This window comes from Vulpes vulpes, chromosome 9, assembly GCF_048418805.1.
Source record: "Vulpes vulpes isolate BD-2025 chromosome 9, VulVul3, whole genome shotgun sequence".
NCBI lineage: Eukaryota > Metazoa > Chordata > Mammalia > Carnivora > Canidae > Vulpes > Vulpes vulpes.
The window spans coordinates 94240137-94265765 of NC_132788.1; the positions used below are offsets into that span (position 1 = coordinate 94240137).

The 25629-nt window shown below is 46.8% G+C and overlaps 2 protein-coding genes across 51 annotated transcripts in view; both read left to right on the top strand.

The window, feature by feature from the left end:
* MAP4 (microtubule associated protein 4) overlaps positions 1 to 25629 on the top strand; it is a 199713-nt gene that overhangs the window by 170671 nt on the left and 3413 nt on the right. For 10 of the 50 annotated variants that reach the window (XM_025988942.2, XM_072722354.1, XM_072722346.1 and 7 more), the window contains 9 exons: positions 5810 to 5916; positions 6940 to 7155; positions 10773 to 10956; positions 11553 to 11612; positions 11733 to 12028; positions 13380 to 13493; positions 15393 to 15485; positions 22757 to 22838; positions 24443 to 24555. In XM_025988942.2, the coding sequence (XP_025844727.1) occupies positions 5810 to 5916; positions 6940 to 7155; positions 10773 to 10956; positions 11553 to 11612; positions 11733 to 12028; positions 13380 to 13493; positions 15393 to 15485; positions 22757 to 22838; positions 24443 to 24555 (1265 nt within the window). Of the gene's footprint in view, positions 1 to 5809; positions 5932 to 6939; positions 7156 to 10772; positions 10957 to 11552; positions 11613 to 11732; positions 12029 to 13379; positions 13494 to 15392; positions 15486 to 22756; positions 22839 to 24442; positions 24556 to 25629 lie in introns of all 50 variants that reach the window. The other 40 variants (XM_072722349.1, XM_072722351.1, XM_072722356.1 and 37 more) reach the window with 7 other exon arrangements.
* On the top strand, positions 646 to 1099 carry LOC112912298 (short transmembrane mitochondrial protein 1-like). The gene has a single exon (XM_072722393.1). It carries the CDS (start codon positions 794 to 796, stop codon positions 968 to 970), a length of 177 nt encoding a protein of 58 aa, XP_072578494.1. The 5' UTR covers positions 646 to 793; the 3' UTR covers positions 971 to 1099.

The window sequence follows — 25629 nt, forward strand, 5'->3', positions numbered from 1 at the left end:
TATGAGGGCAGGAGGAAGTGGCACAACGTGTTTCGAGGACTAAAAGAATAGTCAGGGGTGCCTGGGTGGCTCAGTCGGTTGAGGGTCTGTCTGTCTTTGGCTCATGTCGTGATCCCAGGGTCCTGTGATTGAGCCCCGCATCAGGCTCCCTGCTCGGCAGTGAGTCTGCTTCTCCCTCTCCCTTTGCCCTTTCCCTTGCTCATTCATTTTCTCTCTCTCTCTCTCTCTCTCAAATAAATAAAAATCTTAAAAAAGAAAAAAGGTAAGAACAATCAACTGCAAGTTCTATATCTGGCAAAACTATCCTTCAGGAATAAAGGGAAAAATAATGACATTCATAAAAGAAAACTAAGAGGATTTGTTGCTAGCAGATATACTCTTAGAGAAAGGCTTAAAGGAAGCTCTTCAAAAAGATAAGATACCATTACAGGAGGAGGCTTGGAATTTCAGAAATGAAAGAACAATGAGAACAATGGAACGGATAAAAAATAGGGGTAAATATAAGTGGACTATCCTCATGAATTTTAAAAATCATACCTGATGATCGAAGCAAAAATTACAGTACCATCTGATGTGGTGCTGGATGTATGAAAAGGAAATACCTAAGACATTCTGTGTAAAAAGTGGAGAGGATAAAAGATCCTAAATGAAACTAAGCAAAGCCATATATTCAAAAGTAAAAAGTCAAAATGGAATTTTTAAGAATGTTCAAGTAGCCCACAGGGGAAGGCAATAGAAACAGGGAACAAATAAAAAAAACAGAGCCGCCCTCTGTGCCCTTCTTGCTGACCCCATGCTCCAGTTCCTGCTTGGATTTACTTTTGGCACCATGGTTGGAATGTATCTGGCTCAGAACTGTGACATATCACACCTGGCTAAAGAACTTGGAGAAATTAAAAAGGACTTGGATGCCAAAAAGAAACCTCCTAGTCATGAAATGGGCTCTCGAACTACCTTCTGGATATTCTGATTCTTCTGTTCTTGAGGGCCTCTTTACCATTTGAATCACAGGTTTTTGTTTTAAATTCCAGCCTCAGTGATTTTCCTCTCTGCTGAATCCTGCGTGCCCTGGGAGCACAAATGGGGCCATGAGTTAAGAACTGTGCTTTTCCAGCATTCTCACCTCTTCATTTCCTCTTTCCAGCCACTTGAGATGGCCTAAGATGGAATTACGGTGCTAGATTAGTAAATGTGACCTTTAATTAATAATGTCTCCTTCATTCTTTGGGATTTCTACCACCTTTTTTTTAAAAAGAAAAATGGATGAGTTTTATGTAGCTGATCAGATTTAAACAATGCCGATTACATGGTATAGCAATTATAATGGATGTTTAAACATTTGGTATTGTTGTTTCCAAGTAATTAAAATTGAAGTCCAGAGGGGGGAAAAAAACCAAGTAATTAAATGGCAGTATAAGCCCTAGCCTATCAATAATAAATTTAAATGCAAGTAGTCTAAATATTACAACTAAAAGGCAGAGATTGAAAGAATAGATTGTTTAAAAATTACTGAAGTACACGCTGTCTACAAGAAATGCATATCAATTATAATGACCATAGATACACGGTTGAAAGTAAAAGATGGAAAAAGATATATCATGTTAACATTAAATTTTTTAAGTGGCTATATTAATATCAAAGTGGACTTTAGAGCAAAGAATAAAGAATCAGTCCATCAGAAAATGGAGCAATTCTAAATGTATATGCACCAAAAGGCAGAGCTTCAAAATGTATATGATACAAAAAATGATGGCGCTGAAAGGAAAAATAGATAAATCCATAGTTATGGTTCAGGACTTCTATATCCCAGTCTAAACAATTGATATAACTCTTGGACAGAATATTAGCAAAGATAAAGAATAACTTAACAATACCATCACACAACAAGATCCAGTTGACATTTACAGAAATTCCACCCAACAACAAAAAAATTGAATATATATTCTTTTCAAGCACCCAAGGAATATTTGCCAAGATGGATCCTAGGTCATAAAATGAACTTCAATATATCTAAAAGATTAAAATCATACAGAATATGTTGTATGGCCATAATGGGGGTGTAAAGATTGGTGTATGGCCATAATGGAATCAAATTAAAAACCAATAATTAGACCACAGGAAAATCTTTAATCATTTGGAAATTAAAAGTACACTTCTTAATAATCCATGGATCAAGGAGGAAGTTATCACAGGAAAATTTTAAAATAAGGGCATTTGGGTGGCTCAGTTGGTTAAATGTCTGCCTTCAGCTCAGATCATGATCCCAGGGTCCTGGGATAAAGCTCTGCATTGGGCTCCCTGTTCAGTAGGGAGTCTGCTTCTCCCTCTCCCTCTCTGTTCCTTCTCACCACTCATGTTCTCTCTCTGAAATAAAGATAAAATCTTTTTTTTTTTTTAAGATTTTATTTATTCATGGGAGACACAGAGAGGCAGAAACATGGGCAGAGGGAGAAGCAGGCTCCTCACAGGGGGGCTTGATGAAGGACTCTACGCGGGACTCAATCCCCAGATCACGACCTGAGCCAAAGGCAGATGCTCAACCACTGAGCCATCCAGGCACCCCAAAAGATAAAATCTTTTTAAAAAATTACCAATATGGTTGGTAAACCTAGAACAGAATTGCCAAAGATAAAAAGAATCCACAAACTACTAACAACAGGAATAGGGGATATCACTATGGCCATTAAAAACATAGAAGTGAACAGCAGCAGAATCTTTACACCACCAGATTTTAAAATTTAGCAGAAATTCCTTGGAAACCACAAATTACATAACTCACCCAAGATGAAAGAGATAACCTGAGTAACCATTAATGAAATTAGATTTTTTAATTAAAAAGTTCCTGAGGGATTCACTGTGGGGGATCACCTTATATTTAAAGAATAATTAACACCAGTTTTACACATTCTCTTCCAGAAAATGTAAGAGGAGGGAATACTTCTCATTCATTTTATGAAGTGTGTATTTGTCTGATACCAAAACAGGACAAAGACAGTACAAAACAAACACAGGACCAGTATCTCTCATGACTTGGATGTAAAATATTAACATCACTTTGAGCAACATAATAAAAATAACTATACACAACAGCCCAATGGAATTTATCCCAGATAGACTTGGCTGGCTTAGTAATCAAAAAACCAAATCCACATAATCCATATCAACAATCTAAAAAAAATTCATAAGCACAGAAATGCTCTCAACAAAACCCTACACCCATTTATGATAAAACACTCATCAAAGGTTAGAAGAACTTTCTCAACTTGATCAACTTAATCTACAAAAAAGCCTACTGTAATACCACATTTAATAGTGAAATACCAAGTGCTTTCCCCCATAGACTGGGAAGAAGGCAAGGGTGCCTTTTCCTACCACACCTACTTAATAGTTATTCTGGAAGTTCTGATTAGCACAACAAAGTAAAAAGAAATAAAAGAGCATATAGATTAGAAAGGAAGAAAGAAATCTGGCTCTTTTTGCAGGTGCCATGATTGTATCGAAAATTCCAAGGAATCTACCTAAAAAATCTCCTAGAACCAATAAGTAATTTCAGCAAGGTCATAGGATGGAATTAACTACATTTCCATATACCAACAGTGACACCATTTTCATAAAAATCCTGTGCATCAATGTTTATAGCCTCAGTAGGTGAATAGTAAAACTGTGCTAGAGCCAGACTGGGGAATATGGTCAGCAATGAAAGGAAACTAATTGCTGATCCATGCAACAACACTGATGCATCTCAGAAGCATTATGCTGGGTGAAAGAAGCCGAACACAGAAGGGAACATACTGTATGATTCCATTTATGTAATATTCTTGAGATAATGTTCTAGAGATGGAGAGCAGATTAGTGGTTGCCAGAGATTTTAGGATTAGAAAAGGGAGGGGGAGGTGGCTCTAAAAGGGTGACATGAGGGAGCCCGGTGGTAATGGCACACTTCTCTGCCCTGATTGTTAGTAGTGGTTACGTAAAATTACACGTGCTAAAATTGTATGGCACTGTGTATCTGCGCACACAGGTGAGTGCATGGAGAACTGGAAACATCTGAGTAAGCTCTGTGGCTTGTACTGAAATCAGTGTCCTGGTTTTGATAGTGTGCTGTGCTTAGGCAGGAGGTAGTGTCAGGGGAGGCTAGGTGCAGTGTACACAGAACCTACCTCCCTGTATACTTCTTTGCAACTTCTAGTGACTCTGTAATTTCTTCAGATCAGTGTTTTAAAATGTTTAAAATAAAGCCTCCCATCCACTTAGGTCTGTGCCCCACTACTCTGCAAATTAAGTTCCTTACAAAGGCCTTGTCAAAATGCACGCACAAGTGTATTTTCATTAGAAATGTATTTTGCCCCCATCCCTTCTCTAGACAAACGGATTTCATGGTACCTTACTTTCCTGTGCCTTCCTTTTATTCTTCACTTAATAGGGATTGTTCCACGTTAGTCATGCTTCATTTTTTCAGATGCAGAAATTACACTGACGTTTCTGCCATGATGCTTTAATCTTGTTTCTATTAACAGACTTCCAGGGTGTTTCCGTTCTGTGCTGTTAGATACAATGCTCTGATGAAGACCTTGATATTTGCTGTTTTGCTGCTGTGTGAATATACTTCTAAAACAAATTTCTGGAAATTGGATATCTGGATTAGAATTTATCTACACTTCACTATCTAATCTTCAGAGCCACCGCAAGATTGCCCTGCATGAGAATTGTACCAGTCCATACTTACCAACAGCAAATATCCTTATTTATTCCCAGAGCCTGTTTTAACTTCTGACAATATGTTAGGTTAAAAATGGCATCTCATTGTGGTTTTAATTTTCATTTCTCTGAAACATTGGCCATCTTTTATTATTTCCAATTTGTATTTTGATTTATACTTCTTTTTCTGTAGCCTGTGTTCATACTCATTGGGCCATTATTCTAGTGGGTTGTTGGCTTTTATAGGAGTTATCGATTTATAGGAGTAATTCATATAATAAGCTCTTTGTCTTTGATGTGATGTTGAATAGTTTTTCTCCTGTTTATTGTCTGCCTTCTGACTTTTCTTATCATTTTCCTTTTTTTAGGCTATGTTGAAATTTTTTTCTTTTTTAAATTTTTCCTTAGTCAAACTGATTTTCTGTGGCTTCTGGATTTTATGCCATATAGAAAGGTCTTTCCCACAGCCAGATTATAATTTGCACAGTATTTCAATGCATTCAGGTGTAGCCCTATTGAGATCTGGAGTTACGTCCCCACAGTGGTGCAGCTGGGCATAGCCTTAGGGTCTGATTTCATGGGTCTCCTCAGCCCTGTTGGAAATCTAGGTCACCGCGAGAACCAGATCAAGTTAATCTCGCATCCTCCATAAAGTGGTGCTTTACAGGGAAAGGAAGTAAGGGGAGGACATTGGATGATCTCTGGCTCTTAGCCCATCTTTCAGCAACCTTTATTCCAAGAGATAAACTCCAGTAGAAGAGGTTTTTGTCGCCTCTGTGCTCGGGGAGTTAGTGGTTGGGTGACAGAACCCCTTTGCTAGTCTCCAGGGAAGGGAAACCAAACTTTAAGGGCTGTCTCCTTCCATTGGCCATTTGTGCCAATCCCACTTAGGTTGCTTCTCCACAGGGACAGGCTGCCTGACTCTCTGGAATCTAAAACGGTCTTGTCACAGTGAGAGGGACTGGGGAGTGTTGTCTACATTACAGAGCACAGCCCTGTGGATTTTCTTCAGAATGGAGTGCTAGTAGTCAGTGGTCTGTCTCTCCTAAGACTTGAATTTTCGAAATGAATACAAAAAACATTTGCTTAGCATAACTTTACCCTCACTTAGGAATAAGTAAGCCAGAAGAAGGACGGCCTGCTGGGAGTGTGACCGGAAATGACATCACCACCCCTCCGAACAAGGAGCTCCCACCAAGCCCGGAGAAGAAGACAAAGGTAGTCCCCAGAGCGGTGGGTTGTCTTCTCCTACTACCATTTTTAAAAACAGTATCTTCTGCTATTATTGCTTGAATCATGAATGAAATTTCTTTTTTTCTGAGCTATTAGTAACCCTTCCCCAATTTTGGACATTTCTAGAAAATATTCATATTTTGCCATAGTAGCCTAACTCAGTCCTTAAAATCTCTGCCTTTGACCCCATTATCTTGAATCCGTGTAGAAATGTTCTGTAGAGGTTGTTTCTGCTTCCCTTAACAACAACAATAAAGGGATTTGCAAAACTATTCAGAAATAGATTCTGAAATCTGCATTCGTGAAAAGAGAACACGGGTTTTTAAGGTGGATCAAAGCTTCAGACACTTACTGATAACTCATTGGAGAGTACAAATGCCACACTTCAATGTGGTCCCAGAACCAAGCTGATGTTGCCCCACAAGGCACAAATAATGACAGTGTTAATCACCTGCTGGTGACTTTTCTTCAGAGAACTATTGCAGCCATCAGAAGTTAGTTAATTGTTTAAAGCTGTTACAGAATTTAAGTCTTCAGTTAACTGAACTACTGGAATTCGTGACACTGCCATTAAGAACACATTCCCGGGATCCCTGGGTGGCGCAGCGGTTTGGCGCCTGCCTTTGACCCAGGGCGCGATCCTGGAGACCCAGGATCGAGTCCCACGTCAGGCTCCCGGTGCATGGAGCCTGTTTCTCCCTCTGCCTGTGTCTCTGCCTCTCTCTCTCTCTCTCTCTGTGACTATCATAAATAAATAAAAATTAAAAAAAAAAAAAAAAAAGAACACATTCCCAATTTTCTCTATCCTTCTCATGGCTTCTTTCCGCTCTTTACCAAGCTCAGAAGAACAGAATGCTGCTTTTCAGTTGCATATATCCTCATTGCTTATGATTTTACTTTGAATTGTGCAATTTATACTTTTTTTAATTTGTCTTTATTTTTGTCTGTGTGTTCGATGTTGGCCTTTAAACAAAACAAAACAAAACAAAACAACAAATCAACTTAAAGCCTTTGGCCACCACTCAACCTGCCAAGACTTCAACATCGAAAGCCAAAACTCAGCCCACTCCTCTCCCTAAGCAGCCGGCTCCCACCACCTTGGGTGGGTCAAATAAAAAGCCCATGAGCCTCGCTGCAGGCTTAGTGCCGGCTGCCCCGCCCAAACGCCCTGCTGCCGCCACTGCCAGGCCTTCCACCTTACCTTCAAAAGACGCAAAACCCAAGGTGAGTAGCCACCAAAGCCCTGTGCCAGGGAAACCATCTCCCCTCCTAGGGCCTGATCCCTCTCATTGCTGCCGGGCAGTGGAACCAAGCAGGTGGAATGGGGGAAGGAGAGGAAGGAGACTTGAAAATCTTGAGGGCCCTCAGGGCATCTGTAGTCTCTGAAGGCCTTTCAGACTTTGTACCTTTCCCTGCCCTGCTCGGAGGCAGTACTGCATCTGCTTACGTTTCTTTTCCTTTCCCCCAGTTCTTCCTTACTCTTCCTGTTTGAACACTTGATAGCCATTTTGGCCTACTCCTCATACTGTCGGGTACTCTTTTTGGTGTAAGTTCCCACATCATATTCCCCAGATTTGGTTCCTTGTCTTTCTCTTTAATCCTCCTGCAGAAGTGAGTTTTTGCCTGTTCCTTTTTTGAATAAGGTCTTCCAGCTGATCTCTGTAGATTCCAACAACGTGTGACAACTTCATTTGCTCTTGACATTGGGCCTCTCTCACTGGGCTCTCTCTGCAGTTCCTCAGTTTTCCAGCTCATCCGCATATTACTGCCTAGAAACTGGTCCATTTGGAGTGACAGTGGCTTCACAGGATTGTTCTAGAAGAGCAGGTGGAGTCTATGGCCACCTTCCTTAACGTTTTGTTTGAGAAGAGCCTTTCAGTCAGCTTGGTATTGGTATTTTCTTTCAGTACATTGTGGGCAGTAGTTCTCCCTGTTAAAATGTTAGCATATCATCTAATCGTGTAAAGAAAATTAGTGGGGATGCCTGGGTGGTTCAGCAGTTGAGCGGCTGCCTTTAGCTAGGGGTGTGATCCTCCGGTCCCGGGGTCGAGTCCCACATCGGGCTCCTTGCATAGAGCCTGCTTCTCCCTCTGCCTGTGACTCTGCCTCTCTCTCTCTCTCTCATGAATAAATAAATCTTTAAAAAAAAAAAAAAAGAAAGAAAATTAGTGGAACCTAAGAATTGTAGTCTAGGGTTGGAACCTGACAAAGAAATTGAGAAATCTTGTCATAGACTAAGAATGCTAAAATATATAGCTTTCTGACCCTCATTTGCCCAGTTGACTGCTTTTCTTGATCATGAGAAGACGATTTATTTGCATAAGACGGCAGAGGGAGGGCACCTGGGTGGCTGTCGTTTCATTTAAGTGTCTGCCTTCAACTCAGGTGACCCCAATGCTGAGGTCCTGGGATCAAGCTGGGGCTCTCTGCTGGGGGCCGGGGGGGGGGGTGTCAGTTTCTCCCTCTCCCTCTGCCCCTGCTCTCTCTTTCTCTCTTGAGTGTGCTCTCTCTAATACATAAAGTCTTTAAAAAGAGTGTGGAGGTGGGGGCACACCTGGGTGACTCAGTTGGTTGGGCGTCTGCCTTTGGCTGAGGTCATGATCTCCGGGTCCTGGGATTGAGCCCCCATGTTGGACTCCCTGCTACAGGCAGAGTCTGCTTGTCTCCCTCTACTTCTGTCCCTTCCCACTGCTCCTGCTCTTTCTCTCAAACAAATAAGTAAAATCTTAACAAAAAAAAAAAAAACAAAAAAAGAGGGCAGAGGGAGAGTGACTGAAGCCCTGGCACAGCAAATCCTGAGGCAGACAGAAGGGGGCTGAGGAAGGAGAGAAGGTCTCTTGAAATTTCACTCTGCAGTAGTAACAGTGAACTATACTGTACTGGTTCCTGTATATACGTTAATTCCTTTAATTCTGTCTCTCAACAACCCATGATGTGGGTATTAGTATTCTCATTTTATAGCTCAGCAAAATAGCCTTGCTAAAGGTCCAGTGCTAATAAGTGGCAGAGCCAGTATTTGAACTTAGGGCTGACTCCCAACACTGACTGATGCTAAGGGCATCTGGCAACACTGTTCTTTCATGGCTTTTGCTATACAGCTTTTAGACAGCTATAGCTTTGAGATACAGCTTACCTGGAAAAGTGATCTGCATTCCAGTTATTACTGTTGTTTGTTTTTTAGGTAAGAAACAGATGAAAATATTTTGAGAGATTGATTAAAAACTAAAGTCTAATGAAATTTATTTTTATCCTTATTTTGGTAGATTGAAGAAGCAAACAAAGGGGGGGAATTTATTTAGAAAAAATAAGTAGATCCAGGATTCCAGTAGAAAAGAAATTTTAAATTGAGAAATAGCAGAGTAACTCCAATTAGGAAAGCAGGCTGGTTCTTGCTGAAGCCAAAAGCCTGATGTCACATTTTTTAGAGCTGTCTATCCCAAAAACCTTTTTTCCAGCTTATTTTACCACTATTATTAGCAAAAGAAGACCCTACTAGATTATTCTGAATCATGGTCCTAATACTGAGAATTTGAAGGAGACCTCAGAGAGTATCTGGTTTATACTCAGATCTTACAGCAGACAGGAGGGAGTCCCCTCTACACAAAATGCTGCGATCTATTCTGAACAGAGCTGGTAGCTGAGCTAGTTCCTCCACTTCCAGCCTTAGGGTTCTTCCTACCATACTAAGGGACTTCATTTGTAGAAATGGTCATTAGCCTGCCTTTTCAGGGTTAGACTTTAATTAGATGCCAGCCCTTAATTTCTGAGCACCTCCTTAGCTGATTTTCCATTTAAGCTGTATCCTGCTCATCTCCACTGACATATACTACCCTTTGTGGCCATTTCTCTTAGAGTGAAAGAGCTAGACACACTGTGTCTGTGCTTTGGCTTATTCTCGTGAGTAACCTGGAACTCCTTTCTACTCCTGTAGAAGGAAACAAGCTAAATTGATTCCTTCCCTTCATTACTAGTGACGACATGCCCAGCCTCCATGAAAGACGAGCTAGAGTGACCCAGATGCCAAGTATCTGCACTTGAGAGATTTTCCTCTAGTGCTCTCAATCATGACTGTGACATCAGTGCTTCTCATTCCCTCTGGTGGTCAGGCCTGCCCACTCCACCCACCATATCTTATCCCTGTGCTCTCAGAGACTTCTCTTCCTCTAGTCTCTAACACTACATAGCATCAAAGCTGGTCCCCAGAGCTCTGTTCCGACCTCTTTTATCCAACTGAGGAAATAAAGCCCAGAAAGGCCTTGTGATTTGCCTTGGAACACACTGTGAGTTGGGGGCCCAATAAGGGTTGGAGCTCAGACTTCTGATCTGACTGGTTAGGCCAACATTCTCACCATTTGCAGCCCTAACCCAGCATTCCCTGGGTACATCTTAGCCAAAAGAATGACTGAATTTGAACATAATTTTTATTTTCTTGTGTTGTTTACACATTTATTTATCTTTAGTCAAGTAATTAAATACTGATGTATTTAATTAATTAATTAATTAATTTATTTATTTATTTATTTATTTAATGTATTTCAATACATTAGATCCTGAGATAAACTTCATTTGCGATGTGGTCTCTGTTTCTGGTTTTGTTCATTCTCACTGGTTCAGGTTGGATTGAGATAGTTAGACTCCCCAGTTCCTAACTCCAGTTAACACAGCACCCTGCATGGCCCGCCTCTCACTTTGTCTGAAGGACTTAGATGTTAGAGCAGCATAGATTACTTACAATCAGTAAGTGCCAAATCCACAGTAGTCCTGTTTTCTGGTGTCCTCTAACGTGACCTTCTGGGGCTCTTAGTGACCTGCAGCTCTTAATCCCACTTCCCTGTTACCAGCCTATTGCAGAGGCAAAGATTCCTGAGAAGCGAGCCTCGCCATCCAAGCCAGCCTCTGTCCCGGCCCTCAGGCCTGGCTCCAGGGGCACCCAGACTGTTCCAAAAGCCACAGCTGCCACCAGTCCTGCCTCTGCGGGGTCAAGCAGCAGGAGCCCCCCCACACCTGTGCCCAAGAGGCCCACTGGTGAGTACTGTCACCCTTCGCCCCCATGGGAACTAGTGGGGAGAAAATGAGGCCTTGGCTTTGCCCAGCCCCAGCTCCAGCCAGCGTCACAGAAGGCCCTGCATCTGTTTGTGCACTAGTCCTTAATGGGGTATACTAAAAATTGGATCCTTGATCTCCACACGAGGCTAGCAATTATGTATATTCAGAAAATTCTTGAGTAAAAGGGATTCTCATGGACTCCCAGATAGGAATTACTGTCCCTTTCTTGGTAACTTCACAATGCTCAGCACATCATGGTCATGGGCTTACCTAATAGAAAAGAAATGGTTCAGTGCCACTGGTGTATGCTGAGAAGCCACTTCCGAGACCATGTGGAAGGCACGTGCAAGGCTGGAGAAAAGAATGAGATAGAATGCATGGCCACATATGTTCCAGAAGGGCATGGTCTTCACCCTTGACTCCACATTTATTCCCAGAGACTAGCACAGTTCGTGGCCCAAAAGGGACCTCCAGTAATTGTTGAGTGAATGAATGAATGAATCTTAGGATTAGATGAGCCACTCACTAGGTCAGTTTGTTAAACATTTAATGTTCAAAAGTGTATGTTTGTGCAGCTGTCAAGACTGAGGGAAAACCTGCAGACATGAAGAAGACAGCTACAAAGTCTGCACCAGGTAACACCCATCCCCCACTTTGTGGAACCCTAATAGAAACCCCTACCTCTCTGTGGCTGTACGACTCCCTTCTGCTCTCTTCTCCTGAACCCTTGTTATCTCTCACTCCTACCTTTGCAGCTGACTTGAGTCGCACCAAGACCACCACCACCACCAGTTCCGTGAAGAAGAACACCACTGTCCCTGGGGTAGCCCCCACGGCAGGAGTGGCTCCCAGCCGAGCCAAGCCTACACCTCCGCCTTCCCGGCCCTCTGGGACTCCTTCCTCAGACAAGAAGCCCATGTCCACCAAGCCCAGCTCCTCTACCCCGAGGCTGAGCCGTCTCTCTACCAATGCTTCTGCCCCTGATCTGAAGAACGTCCGCTCCAAGGTTGGCTCCACAGAAAACATCAAGCACCAGCCTGGAGGAGGCCGGGTGAGTCCAGGTGGCCGGGGGCCCTCAGCATGCTGGCCCTTGCTACTTCCCCTGCCACACCCACCCGCTATTCCCCAGGCATGTCCTCACATCAGCCCAAGGCGCCCACAGAAGAGGAAGGGCAGTCAAGACATCGGATTCAGTGCCAGAGTCATTCAGCCTGGGCTCCAAGTCCAGCTGCAGGCTTTCTCTTCCTATCTCCATCAGAGGGGCTCCTGTTCTGGACTTTGGGGTTTAGGCTTACATTTTTGTTTGGAAGCAAAAGGGTTCTTTTACTTAGTAACAAGGCAACAGGGGAGGACTGTAAGATGGTGTGAAGGTGAGAGATGTGCTCCCTACCCCTGTGCTGTTTGAGTGGCAAGTGCTGTAAGAGGTGGGAGCCTTGACTTAGGCAGGCGGCTGCCTGAGGGAGGACAGGGTGTCCTCTCATGGCTGGGATGACTCGCTGCTGCAGGCCTTCTACTTTCCTAATCGGCAGGGCTGCCCTGGAGAGTCGCCACGGAGTGCAGCAGGGCAGGCCCCTGTGCTTCACGAAGCTCAAGGATTTTCTGGTTGTATCTACCCCAGAATTATTTGTCAGCTATTAGCAATGATGGGAGGTAGTGGCAAAAGTCCCAGTTTAAGTCCTTGGAGCAGTAACCTTCTCATTTCCTATGTGATTTTCTCGCACTTAAACCACCACCTCCCACTTGGTAGGATAGCTTAAATTGCTTCAACCCAGAGCCTTTAAAAAATTGAACGGGGCCCAAAATGAGGCAGAATCCTGGTACTTTTGGAAGACACTGGGATTAGTCTGGACTAAACCTCTGACAGTGGCTTTTGCTAAGAATCTGTGGCTCTGGCATACCCAGTGCATGACCCCATCTCCCCCTTCCTGTACTCCTCTAATGCTTTCCTTGGGCAAAAGTTACAGGTAGTCTTGGTGGGGAGTCAAGTGACTTGGCCTGGTGATGAAATTCTTTTCTGTTCCAACATACCTGAATAGTGTGATTCTTCCCATCTTCAGTAGTGGCTCCCTGTTGACTATGGCAGCTTGCGTGGGGACATCTGAGTGGGAGGGCATTGTGATTGAAAAACACACGCTCAAAATCACTAACTTAGTCCTCCTTCCCACCTTCTCTCTGAATGGTGTCTTAAACTCTTCCTCAGGTCTCAAGACTTTGGTCTGCAGCTCCTTCCCCTGGCTGGTCCTCTCTGGGAAATGGTGGTTTTTTTCTGTAGGAGCAAGGATGACCTGCTTCTGCCTGGTGGCCTGGCCTGGATTTGAGTCCCCTACAGCTTTCTTCCCTTCTTGGCATTTGGGCTCTTACCCTCTTGGTTTGAAACATGCCCTCCCTTTATCTCCATCCAGGCCAAGGTAGAGAAAAAAACAGAGGCATCTGCTCCGGCTCGAAAGCCTGAACCTAACGCAGTCACTAAAACAGCTGGTCCCATTGCGAGTGCACAGAAACCACCTGCTGGGAAAGTGAGTTTTATTTAGACTTTTACCTCTGGAAGGTAAAAGATGATAAACTGTTTCTTCCAGCCTAAGTCACTTTCCCTTCTATTGCACTTTTTTCCTGTCCTTAACTGGTTTCTACTTTGCCCCCGCATTCCCTCCTCTTTGTCAGATGACTCAGCCATCAGAAAAATTTTTGTATTAGCCCTGACAGTAACAGAGTTGGGAGCCCATTACCCTTTGGGGAATACTCATTCAGCTGGATAAAATGGATCCAAAAACCTTCAGCCACTTCCTTCACACTGACCTTGATGTGAAACCCCACCTGTTTCATATGTAAAAACACACACCATGAGCATCCGGATTCTTCTACAGTGAGACATGGTGTTGGCTAGTTCCAGCCCCAGGAACCCTGGAGCACTGGTGCTTTATATTGACCTAGGAGGCCCCTTTCATAACATGCTGGCTGTGGAGATAGCTTCATTTGCCCTGGTTCCCCATGTCACCTCCTCACCTAAAGTTCAGGAGCTCATTCCCACCAGAAACCCATTCAGCCCAGGGATTGTACAGGTAAGCGGAAACTCTAGGTTCTTTCCGCTTGCCTCCACATCTTGGAACTAAGCCCCTCCTGCTTGCTATGGGAACCTTCTTCCCTTAGCTGTGGCAAGTAGGTGATCTCTCAGCCCAAGGAGTTGATACAGTCGATGAGTTTTTGAGGGGACTCCTCTTAGAGGCCCTGTGGGTCTCAGGTTTAGAGCAGGGTTTCATTAGGAAACGGTTTGTTAACCAGTTATTTATCACTTACATTGTACAGAAGGCATGAAATAGTAAGAGGATTGGAGTTGGAATTTCTCGGGGTAGATTGCTCTGTGGAAAACTCTTCAGCTTGGGGCCTGCTTCATTTGTGAAGAGCTCTGAGGCAAAGGAAGGAAGGAAGCTGGCAACTGTTTCTTTTTCAGAAGGCTCAAAGAGAATTCTTTGTCCCTGCCCTTAGAGCCTGGGCCTTTGTGTGGCTGCATTCCAGGGGGAGCCATTCATAAGCACTACAGCATTGAGGTGTATGCGCCCCACCCCCACCACATGCCCGCCCGCCCAATTAGGCATCACTGCAGCTCTGCTTGAAGCCCGTTCTCTTTGCTCACGAAATTCACAGGGCACAGGATTGGACATCTGGTGGATAGAAGGAAGTGTTTGACCCTTGAGTTAAAAAAGAATCTAGACCAGAAGCTCACTGGTCCTGTGCTTTCTTGAGCCCCCAGCCCCGAGACAAACAGGCTGCTTTTGGAGTGTGGCACTGCTGAGGCTTGACCTGTGCTCCCCCTGGTGTCCTGACTCTGCACGGCAGCTCCAGCGGCCTCTGTTCTGTTTGCATTTGTAACTAAGCTCTGATGTCCCTTCTTTCCTGCAGCAGATCTGTGCCCCAGGAGCCAGCTGCCCAGTGCTTCTCAGAGCAGCCTTTCCTCCCATAGAGGGTCTGGCTGCTGTAGTTCCCAGGCCCAGATTTAAGGGAAGTGCCAAACCTGGGTGAGGACCATTCCAGATGAGCAGGACCCTCACATAGAGAAGTGGCCAGACACTGCCGTGGCTCTCAGGGAGGGAGCAGGCGGGTGCAGGGGCAGGGCTGCTGCTGGCTGGGCCTCGTGAGCCACAGCCCAGCCCCAAGGAGCAGTGAGGAGGACCCCATAGCCCTTCAGCATCTGCTTCTGTCCTTGTGTCGTTTGTTCTTGTCTTCACTCCCTTTCCTACTTCCTTCAGATCACTTCCCCTGTGCTTCCCCACCGCCATTCTGCTGCAGCTGGGGGCAGAGCTGTAACAGCACTCTTTGTCAGTCACTGTGATCACGTGTGGACTCACTGCCTGCCCTGTGTTGGTTCTAACCAGCCCTCTCCCTTTGTGTTGTTTTTTTTCTGTTCTCTAACACTCCAGGTCCAGATAGTCTCCAAAAAAGTGAGCTACAGCCATATTCAGTCCAAGTGTGGTTCCAAGGACAATATTAAGCATGTCCCTGGAGGTGGTAATGTAAGTATGAGCTCTGGACAGCTGGTGTCTAAGGCCCAGCCTCTGGTGGGCACAGAGGGGAGAGGACCACCTGCCCTCGCTCACTGGGACACGACAGCCTGGCCCAGGCCTTGTTTCTAGATGCCGGCTAGTGGAGTGAGGGGAGGCCTCCATGCTCCCGTGTGTTTAGATGACTGTTTCTAGGAAATCCCTCAATGTAATAAGCCGGTGACGCCCACTCGGCATCTTCTCACCCATCTTCCCTGTCTGCTCTCCTCCCCTCTTCCCCTTTTGTGAATCCGTCCTTCTTTTACTCCCTCAGCCATCCTTTTCTCTTCGGCCCCTTCTTCCATCCAGATGTCCTTTCATCATGCTGCCCTCCTGTGCCAGCCCTAAGCTCTGTTGGGCACACAGGTGACTCTGGCACCCAGGGAGGCCCTGGCCTAGTGGTAAAGAACAGCCTGTTGGCTCTCCACGTGTCCCTGTGACAGCACCCGGGCAGGTGGGACTCCAGCACATGCTTCTTTCCCCGCCCTAGAGCGATGAAGCCCCTCCTGCCCAGTCTCCCTTGGCTTAATTCAGTTCCTTCTCTCTACTGCCCTGAACTGGACTGAGTCCTGCTCCACTCATCTTTTCCATTTTCAGGCTGGGTCCCTCCTGCCCCCTCAGCTGCCCCCTCAGCCATCCTGCCCATGGCTCACAGTCTCCCCACCCAGTAGTTCTCTTGTGAGGGATCAGCCTCATGTCCCTCTCTTGCCCCATACAAGTTCCCTCACAGCGCCTCCTTCCAGTCACTTCCACTCCAGTGGCATTCCTGCCACTGGATCAAAACTGCATCCTGACACGGAGGTCATGCCCCTGCCTGGCTTGGTAGGTGGCCAGATGTGAGCCAGCCTGGTGTGGGATCAGCTGAAGTGGGTGAAGCGTTTAAAGACAGTATCTGATTCAGGTGATAGAGATCCAACTTATGAGGGCTCCACGTAGGCATCGGCTTTAGCTTTTTCGGCCTAGATGAAAGCAGGAGGTGAGCAGGGGACCCTGAAGGAACTGGTCCTTGTGTGTGTGACAGAAACGCATTTAGTGTGGTGTGTGGTGCATGTACGAGCATTATTTATCACCTGCTGCGGTCTTCCTACACAGCTTACACATGACTTCCAAGATTATTTTTAAGATTTTTTTTTAAAGATTTTATTTATTTATGAGAAACACAGAGAGAGAGAGGCAGAGACCTAGGCCGAGGGAGAAGTAGGCTCCCTGCAAGGATTCCGATGTGGGACTCAATCTGGGATCCTGGGATCATGCTGAAGGCCGATGCTCAACTGCTGAACCACCCAGGTGTCCCTAAAGCATTTATTTAAAAATATTTTTTAAAGTTTATTTGAGAGAGAGTGCGTGGGGTGAGGGCTGGGGGAAAATGACCAAGCAGGAGGCAGAGGGACAGGCAGACTTTGCACTCACTGCACAGCCTGATACGGGGCTCGATCTCACGACTTGAACCGAAATCAGGAGTCAGCCGCTGAACCCGGGCACTCTGTAAAGCATTTTATTGTGGGAGGCTCCCTTTAGACAGAGGCATTAGGAAGTGGCCTGGGAGAACAGTATTTGCAGGTGGGAAGAGGAGAATGAGCAGCCTGATTGTCCTCCTTTCCCTCTTCCCCTGCATAAAGCCACCACAGATAAACAGGCCATGGACAAAGAGCAGGCCCGCTGTGCACGTAGAACCGGGTCACAGGTCACACACAAACCCCGTTTCCCCCTGGGTGGAGATTCTGAGGCTAACACCCAGAGGAGTGGATCCTGGAGCAGGATCCCAGCTAGTGCTCCAGAGTGCCCTGTGTACATGCATGTGTCCTCCTCGAGAGCCAGCAGGACATGAGGGCAGGGAATGTAGCAGGTTTAACCCTGATTTAAGATGTTGTGGCCGTTTTTCTTCCATTTCATCCTCGTGAGGGGAGACGTGTGTGTGAAGGGTTCTAGACCTGGCAGCTGTGTCATTTCTGCAGCCTGTACCACTGTGTCCAGCAGGCTCGAGGTGTCACAGGCCAGTGGGGCAGACTGTGCGAGTAGCTAGAGCGAGGTATAGGGGATGCCAGGGTTGGTGGTGCAGTGAGAGGACTGCAGAGGTGGCATGGCATGGCTTCTGCTGGCCATCAGGCTTCGCTGGGGGAGGACATCTGAGAAATTCATGTCCTAGGCCAGGGAAGTGGCACATAGCTCCCTAAAGCATCAAGCACAGGTGAGTGGCCAGGGGAGGATGCTGCCAGGGTGTGGGTGGGATTGTCTAGAATGGACTGTGGCTTCTCTGCATACCAGCCTCAGGAGGCAGAGCTACGTCTCATATAGTGGGCCTTGTTAAGTGAGGGTGACATGGTTAAGCTTTTTAAAACTTGCAGCTATAGAAAATTGTTAAATACATACAAAAATAGGGAAAAAATTACAACGAACTGGATATACCTTTTACCTGGCTTCATTTATTATCCTTGTGGGCAGTTGTTTGTTTTTTTAAAATGTATTTATTTTAAATGATCTCTACACCCAGTGTGGGGCTCAAACCCAGGCCCGGCGATTAAGAATTGCACGCTCCAAGCCAGCCCGGCGCCCCTCCTTGTGGCCAATCTTACCTACTATGCATACCCCACCCCCGCCCCGACAATTTTGAAGCTAGGCCTAGATACATCATTCATCTACAAATATTCCATTTATAACTTCAAAAAGATAAGAACTCTTGAATGTATCGTGTGTGTATATATGTATATGTATGTATGTGTTTGTAAAACTCCCACTGATGTGTTAAAATAGGTTTGCTTATTCAAATCAGGAATACAACTAAGGTCCATAAGTTGTGATTGATTGATGTGTCTCTTGTCTTTTATAATCTTAAGTTTCTTTTACTCTGTAGGCTCCCTTCAATTTTTTTTTTTTTTTTTTTTTTTTTAGCGGTATTTTTCATGAGTGAACCAAGTAGCTTCTCCCAGAATCTGGATTCTGCTGATTTACATCCCTGTGGTTTCATTTAACATATTCCATTGTCCCTTGGTATTCTTCACATTGATTCAGGTTTTATTTCTCACCCCCAACCCCCCAGATTTTTGCAGGACTTCCATTGATAGTGGTGATGTTGTCAGGAGGCACATCATGTTCCACTCTTTGGTTGTGTGTGTGTGTGTGTGTGTGTGTGTGTGTGTGTGTGTGTCTCTTTCTTCCTGATGGCCAGTACTTAGATCCATGCATTCAGTAGGGGTGTACTATGGTGAGACTCTAATTATATCAGTCCTTCTTTGCTTATTGGCCAGAGTATATCTATAAAGCCCAATTTCCCCTAGTCAGCTATTCTTTACTTAAGAACCAGGCAAGAGGTAAAGAAATGGTGGCTTCAGCGGCAGAAGACTGTCTCAAGAAATGTGGGCTCCAGACCTTGGCAAGTGAACTCCGTACCTCCTCACAGGAGTCTCAGGGATGGCACAGAGGAGTTTGCCACCATTGCTGCGGGTCTCAATGGTCTTGGTTTAAGGAGCTGCCAGACATTTGGTTGAGAAAAGTACTTCCCTGTGTTCCCATCTAGAGAGAATTGCAGCCTTGTTGGGAATAGGAGACAAAGCAGAGGTTATTTTGTGGGTGATTGGTACTTTGTAAATGATTACTGAACGTGTGAAGCAGTTAATGTCCTGGTGATGCCATTGTACCTTCAAGAGATTATGTGGGACATCTGGGTGGCTCAGCAGTTAAATGTCTGCCTTTGGCTCAGGGTGATCCCGGAGTACTGGGATCAAGTCCCACATCGGGGTCCTTGCATGGAGCCTGCTTCTCCCTCTGCCTATGTCTCTGCCTCTCTCTTTTCTGTCTCTCATGAATAAATAAATTTAAACTCTTTGAAAAACAAAAACAGTTGATGTGAAGAAGAGGTGGAGTGAAATTAGAGCCAGGGAAAGCTTTGAAGGTGACCCTTGAGCTGGCCTTTAAAGGACATGGAAGAGGGACACCTGGGTGGCTCAGCAGTGGAGGGTCTGCTTTCGGCTCAGGATGTGCTCCTGGAGTCTAGGATCGAGTCCAACATTCGGTTCCCTGCAGGAAGCCTGCTTCTCCCTCTGCCTATGTCTCTGCCTCTCTCTCTTTCTTTCTGTGTGTCTCTCATGAATAAATAAATAGAATCTTTAAAATAAATAAATAGGGATCCCTGGGTGGCGCAGCGGTTTAGCGCCTGCCTTTGGCCCAGGCCGCGATCCTGGAGACCCAGGATCGAGTCCCACGTCGGGCTCCCGGTGCGTGGAGCCTGCTTCTCCCTCTGCCTGTGTCTCTGCCTCTCTCTCTCTCTCTCTCTCTCTCTCTCTCTGTGTGTGACTATCATTAATAAATAAAAAATTTTAAAAAAATTTAAAAAATAATAAAATACATAAAATAAACAAAGGTTGGGAAAGAGCAGTGGGCTCACTAGGCTAAGGAGCAGTATGAGCAGAGAGTGAGAATGGCTCGAGCAAGCTGAAGATTCCGGGAAGTTACTCTGTGGCAGGCCCTGGGTTGTGGGTGGCCATGTAAAAATGCAGTAGGCATCACATATGTTCTCTGGCAGTACAATGGAAACCCTATTTCCTGACACTGAAAAAGAAAAGACTGGGTCCTAGAAGGTAGTCATTGGATGACATTGTGATAAAACCCCACCAGAGGGTGTGCCAGCTGCCGACAGGGCTCCCTGGAGCCCTGCGTTAAGGGCCTGACCGCAGTGGAAAGCCAGGCTCTTCCATAGAACCAGGGAACAACTGGGCCACTCATAGGCCAGACCCTGGAGTTTTCATCCCAGAGCCCAGTGCCCACCTGTAGATGAATCCTTTCCTAAGTTAAACACATGCCATCGGTCACCGTAGCAAGATGCTTTTCCAAGGCTTCTTCAGGGCAGACATCATTCAAAGTTTGTTGGCCACCTTAAAAGCCTGGCCAAGTACAGAGGACACCCAAACCACTCTCCATCCCCAACATGATTCATTTCAGATAAAAGACTATTCATCCTTGTGATTCCTCATCAACTATGGACAGAATGTCAGATGAGCAGAAGGCATTGTAGAGCCTGGAGGCTGTGCTTGGTTGCTGCAGATGTAGGGTTCCAGGCTGCTGGCTTGGGCTGTGAATATACATGACTGCGCTAGGCGCTGCTCTTTGGGAGAATGAGGTGGCTTGTGCATAAATTTAGTACCCTTAAATAATGAGCAGAGCAACCAAAACTGAACATTTCTCACATATAAATTAGCACAGTTTTGTTGTTGGTGGTTTGTTTGGATTTTTTTTAATTTGTGAGAGAGAAAGAGAGAGAGAGGCAGAGACATAGGCAGAGAGAGAAGCAGGCTCCATGCAGGAAACCCAGTGTGGGACTCAATCTCGGGACTCCAGGATCATGCCCTGGGCTGAAGGCAGACACTTAACTGCTGAGCCACCCAGGCATCCCTGTTTTTAAAATTTTTATTTGCATTTATTTTATGCAGTGTTTACTCCTGGGCCATAAGTTTTTGTTTCTTCGGTTTCTTCTGGGATATCTTTTTCTTCTGTGCAACCTGCCCTTCTGGTTTAGGAACAATCTGCTCTTTTTCAGTAATAATCATCTCTGCAGCAGGGGAGGGCTCATGAACAGGTGAATCCGACCATATAACTTCTCTGCTGTATCTTTGGGGCTTTGTTCATCTGGATGTGCTCCATGACCAGGGAATCTGCATCTCAACCCTTAAGTTCCACATTACTCTCTGCATTTTTAAGTATGTGTAGAAAAATTCAGCACTCTTTTTGGGCCACCATCCCTGTGTCCAGCCCTGCTGTTTGGCCTGGGCACACCTACCAACTCTATCACTCTACCATCGTGGCAATGGCACAGCACACGTTGCTTCTGCAAAGTGACATCTTTCAGATACTTGGTGGCCTACTCTGGAGGGCCTGGGTGGTTTCATATGTGTTCTTAAAGTGAACACGAAGATTTGAACCTCTTTATTTGCATGATTTTGTAGGGTTTTCTGGGTCAAGTGAATAGCAAACCATTTCCAGAGATCACCTCACACTGCTTATGGGAAGAGCTTATGTTACTGTGTTTAATGGAAATATCCAGTGCTGGGAGGGGATGGTGGGTGCCCATTGTCACATTCCTGGAAAGCAATTAGGCCTTATGCTTAAAGAAGCTTAATACATACAGTCTGAACCTTTGACTAGCTAAATCCTTGGTGTCTTGCTTGAGGGGTCATCAGATTTGCCATGACTTCTATCCACAAAGATGTTTATTGTTGCCATGGAGATTTGTTTTTTAAAAATTTATTAGGGATCCCTGGGTGGCGCAGTGGTTTAGCGCCTGCCTTTGGCCCAGGGCGCGATCCTGGAGACCCAGGATCGAATCCCACGTCGGGCTCCCGGTGCATGGAGCCTGCTTCTCCCTCTGCCTGTGTCTCTGCCTCTCTCTCTCTCTCTCTCTCTCTCTCTCTCTTTCACTGTGTGCCTATCATAAATAAAATAAAATAAAAAGTTTAAAAATTTATTTTAGAGTGAGAGAAGAGAGAGGTAGAGGGGGAGAGAGAATCCTAAGCAGACTCCACACTGTGTGCAGAGCTCACAGGGCTCGGTCCTATATCCCCAAGAACACAACCCAAGCTGAAACTGAGAGTCAGATACCCAACCAACTGCACCACCCAGACACCCCTATTGCTGCCATGGTTTTAATGGTGAAAAATCAGAAAAAATCTAAATGTTCAATATCAGGCATGAGTTAGGTTTATGTAAGATCTCACAGGGTAGATTATCATGTGGCCCCCTCTTTGCATTTCTCAACTTTTGTGGGAAAATCCTGGTAACATGAATTAAGCAGGGGGTACACGTCATAGATGGATACATTCCTATGCGGTCAGCTAGGAGGGAAGAATGCCCTGGAAAGACCTGGGAGGGGAACACTGAAACATCATTCCAGATTATCTCTGAGCAAGGGGTTGATGGGTGGGATTTCAGGTGGAACAAAATGACATTTCAGGAGATTTGGATCCAGAAAAATGGGAGAAGACCTGCCTGGCAGCTGCACAGCTAGGGCAGGGAGGGCACAGCCTGGCGTGTGTGGGAACATTGGTTTGGTCCGGCTGGAGGTGGGTCCCAAAGCAGCAGGCAGGGCGAGGATGGATTTCCACTTGGGGATATGAGCCTGATCTTGAACAGACTCAGATCAGTCCCTTTGCAGGGAGAGGAGAAATCTGAACGTGGAGAAGATTATAAAGGGAACACAGGTTTGGCTCTGAAATACACCCTCTCTCTGAGGCAGTAATACTTTTGTGATTTCTCAGGTTCAGATTCAGAATAAGAAGGTGGACATCTCTAAGGTCTCCTCCAAATGTGGGTCCAAAGCTAACATCAAGCACAAACCTGGTAAGTGCTGTCTTTCCCTCCCTTACCCCAGCATGCCTGGGGTGTGTGGTCCTGGCAAGGCCCCCAGGTTTCACCTCCATGCTTTTGTCATTCCATAAAGACTCCTGTAGCTGCCCCACCTAGGAGGCAGTGATGGAAAGCACAGGGTTGAGTGCCTGGTGGTGGTGGCAGTGGGGAGATCTGGGTGCAGACCTCTTAGGTGCACCTGATGAGGGGTGGGTGTCATTGTCTCAAGGACCAGCTGTGTGTGCGGTGCTCCTGGACTGCGTGTCGGGAGCTGATGCCACAGGAGTTGTCAGATTAGCAGGGGCTGTTCCTAGGTAGCGGAACATCAGCTGCCAGCTGTAGCAGGTCCTAGAGTTGTCCGAGAGCATGGGCCAGGCCGCGGCTAGGGACCTGACTGCTCTAACCATGCACGATCGGCTCAGCAGCCCCCAGCAGAGGACTCCAAACAGCAGGGACAGTGGGGATGCGGCCTGGGCTGAGCAGAGCATGACAGTGGACCTGCAGGTAGGCAGGTACGGGCAGCAGGCCGTGGCTGGCAGACCTGGCTTCTCGCAGGTCAGGCACCAGGGGCCAGTTCCCTCCCGGCAGGGTGTGCCATCATCCATTTTAGAAAGTGTTCTGTTCAAGAGGACTTGAACAGACTTGGCCCTTAACACACCTTCATTTTCCCCCTTTTGTCTGGAAAATCCAGTTTTGTGCCACACCTACTTCCGTAGGCCACTGAAGCCAGGCTTGTGGCTATGGGGGAGGGCTGGGCCAGTGTGCAGGAGTGCTGCGAACCTGACAGGGGCCAGTGCTCTGGTTTGGTCCAGGAGCCAAGGAGATGGCCATGTGACAGCAGGGCTCACAGGGAAGCCAGGCTGCTGGGCGTTGAGGGGGAGGCCCCGGATCCTGTGGCAACTCTGGCTGTGAGCTCACCCTGGTGCACAGGCCACCTTCCTGCCCCAACTGTGCCGGGGCCCCAGCACTGGTCCATCCGTGCCTGTCCTTTGTCATCTCCCTGCCAACACCACTCCTGCCTCTCCTCCTCCTGCTGCACCACAACAGAACCACTTCCCACGTTCCTTCTTCTCACTGCAGTGAAGTTTATTTCAGTAGCTCAGGCGACCCTTCATACTCTGTCCTGACAGCTCAACTTCAGGGCAGTCACTCCTCTTTTCCAGCATCAGTTCAAGCAGCTGTGAAATAAGAATCCCGACCCTGACATGGCATTTATTAAAAGGAAGCTGGGGCATCCCGCACCCCCCAGTCAGTCACAGGCAGTTGTTACATTGCCAAGAGAACCTAAGGCAGCACAGTCAAGGCACTTTCAGGAGCTTGGTTGGAGGCTGTGCTGTGGGCTGTGGTGGAGTGAAGGCAACTTCTCTGTGGAGATGCTCCCGCTGGCCAGGTGCAGGTTGTCAGCCTGCCTTTGAGAAGATGAGCTGTGTGTGACAAGCATGTGCACTGTCCTTCCCTCCTTTGTCCTCACAGCCATTGGGAGCAGGTCACATTTTCCCTGTTTCTGGACCCGGCTCATAGCAAGTCCTTGGCCAAGCTAGGATTCCTGTTCTGGCCTCCTGGCTTTGCCTGTGTGACTGGTGGCTTTTTGGTTCCAGGTGGAGGAGACGTCAAGATTGAAAGTCAGAAGTTGAACTTCAAGGAGAAGGCCCAGGCGAAGGTGGGCTCCCTCGATAATGTGGGCCACCTGCCTGCAGGAGGTGCCGTGAAGGTAGTGAGGGGGCAGCAGGGGAGGGAAGGATGGAGGGGGACACAGCCAGGGTGGGGGCGCAGGGTGGGGATGCTGTGCAGCTAGAGTCTGGGTCCCAGCAGCTAGGCACCTGTCACCGCCCCTCAGTATGGTCAGGAGTCCTGTTTCCCCCACACTGTTGTGTTTTCCCTGTGTTCATCATCAGTCCTGATTGAGGCAGGAGAGGTAAAGAGATCCCAGCCCGGCTGTCTCTGCCTTGTGTAGCTGGAGACCGTATCTCTCCCGAGAGCCATGGCCTTCCTTACTTTTCTGAGCCCATCTCACCCATTTCCAAACGGGCTGTGGCCTAGGGCACAGATCCTCCACAGAGTGGGTGGTCTGCATGGCAAAGTTCTCCCCAGCTACCTCATGAGAGGGCATGTGGGAGTGGGCTCCGTGCTGGGCCTGGGAGCAACGTAGCACCTTTCCAACTGTCAGGCCTGCCCCAGGCTGGGGCTCTGGGAGAGGGCTCAGGTGGGCAGGGCTTCTCATCCTCAGGACTGGCTGAGCCTCTCCTGCCTTCCCTCCTTCCTTCCCTCCCTCCCTCCTTCCACAGCACCGCGAGACCCTCTGTGTGCCAAAATGCTGTCTATCCTCTGTTCCGTGTCATTGGGTGGGGGCAGGGGGGAAACCAATGGGAACCACCTCTTGCAGGCTCCCAAGCAGGAGGAAAGCCTGCAGCTGCTCAGGGGAAGGTGAGCAAGGGGGAGGGCAAGGAGCAGCTGTGGGGGGCCTTCCCTCCTGCATCTGACGCCCGGTGCAGGCCTAGCCTGGCCCATCTGCTGTCAGCGCTCCCATTCAAGGCCTGACTGGCTTCTGTGAATATTTGGGGTCCTGGTCCTCCTCTGTCACAGGCTCGTGGCTCATGGCTCCGTGCCTTGTGAGGAGCCCGGCCCTAGTCCATCCTCGAGGGGCACTAGCTTGGATCTGTCACTTATCCAAGGCCACATGGCGAGTACCCACAGACCAGGATTTACACCTGGGTTTTCTTCCCCCAAGTCTTGTGTTCTTTTCTTTTTATTCACATCACCCTCCTTTCTTTATTATTTCTGAAAT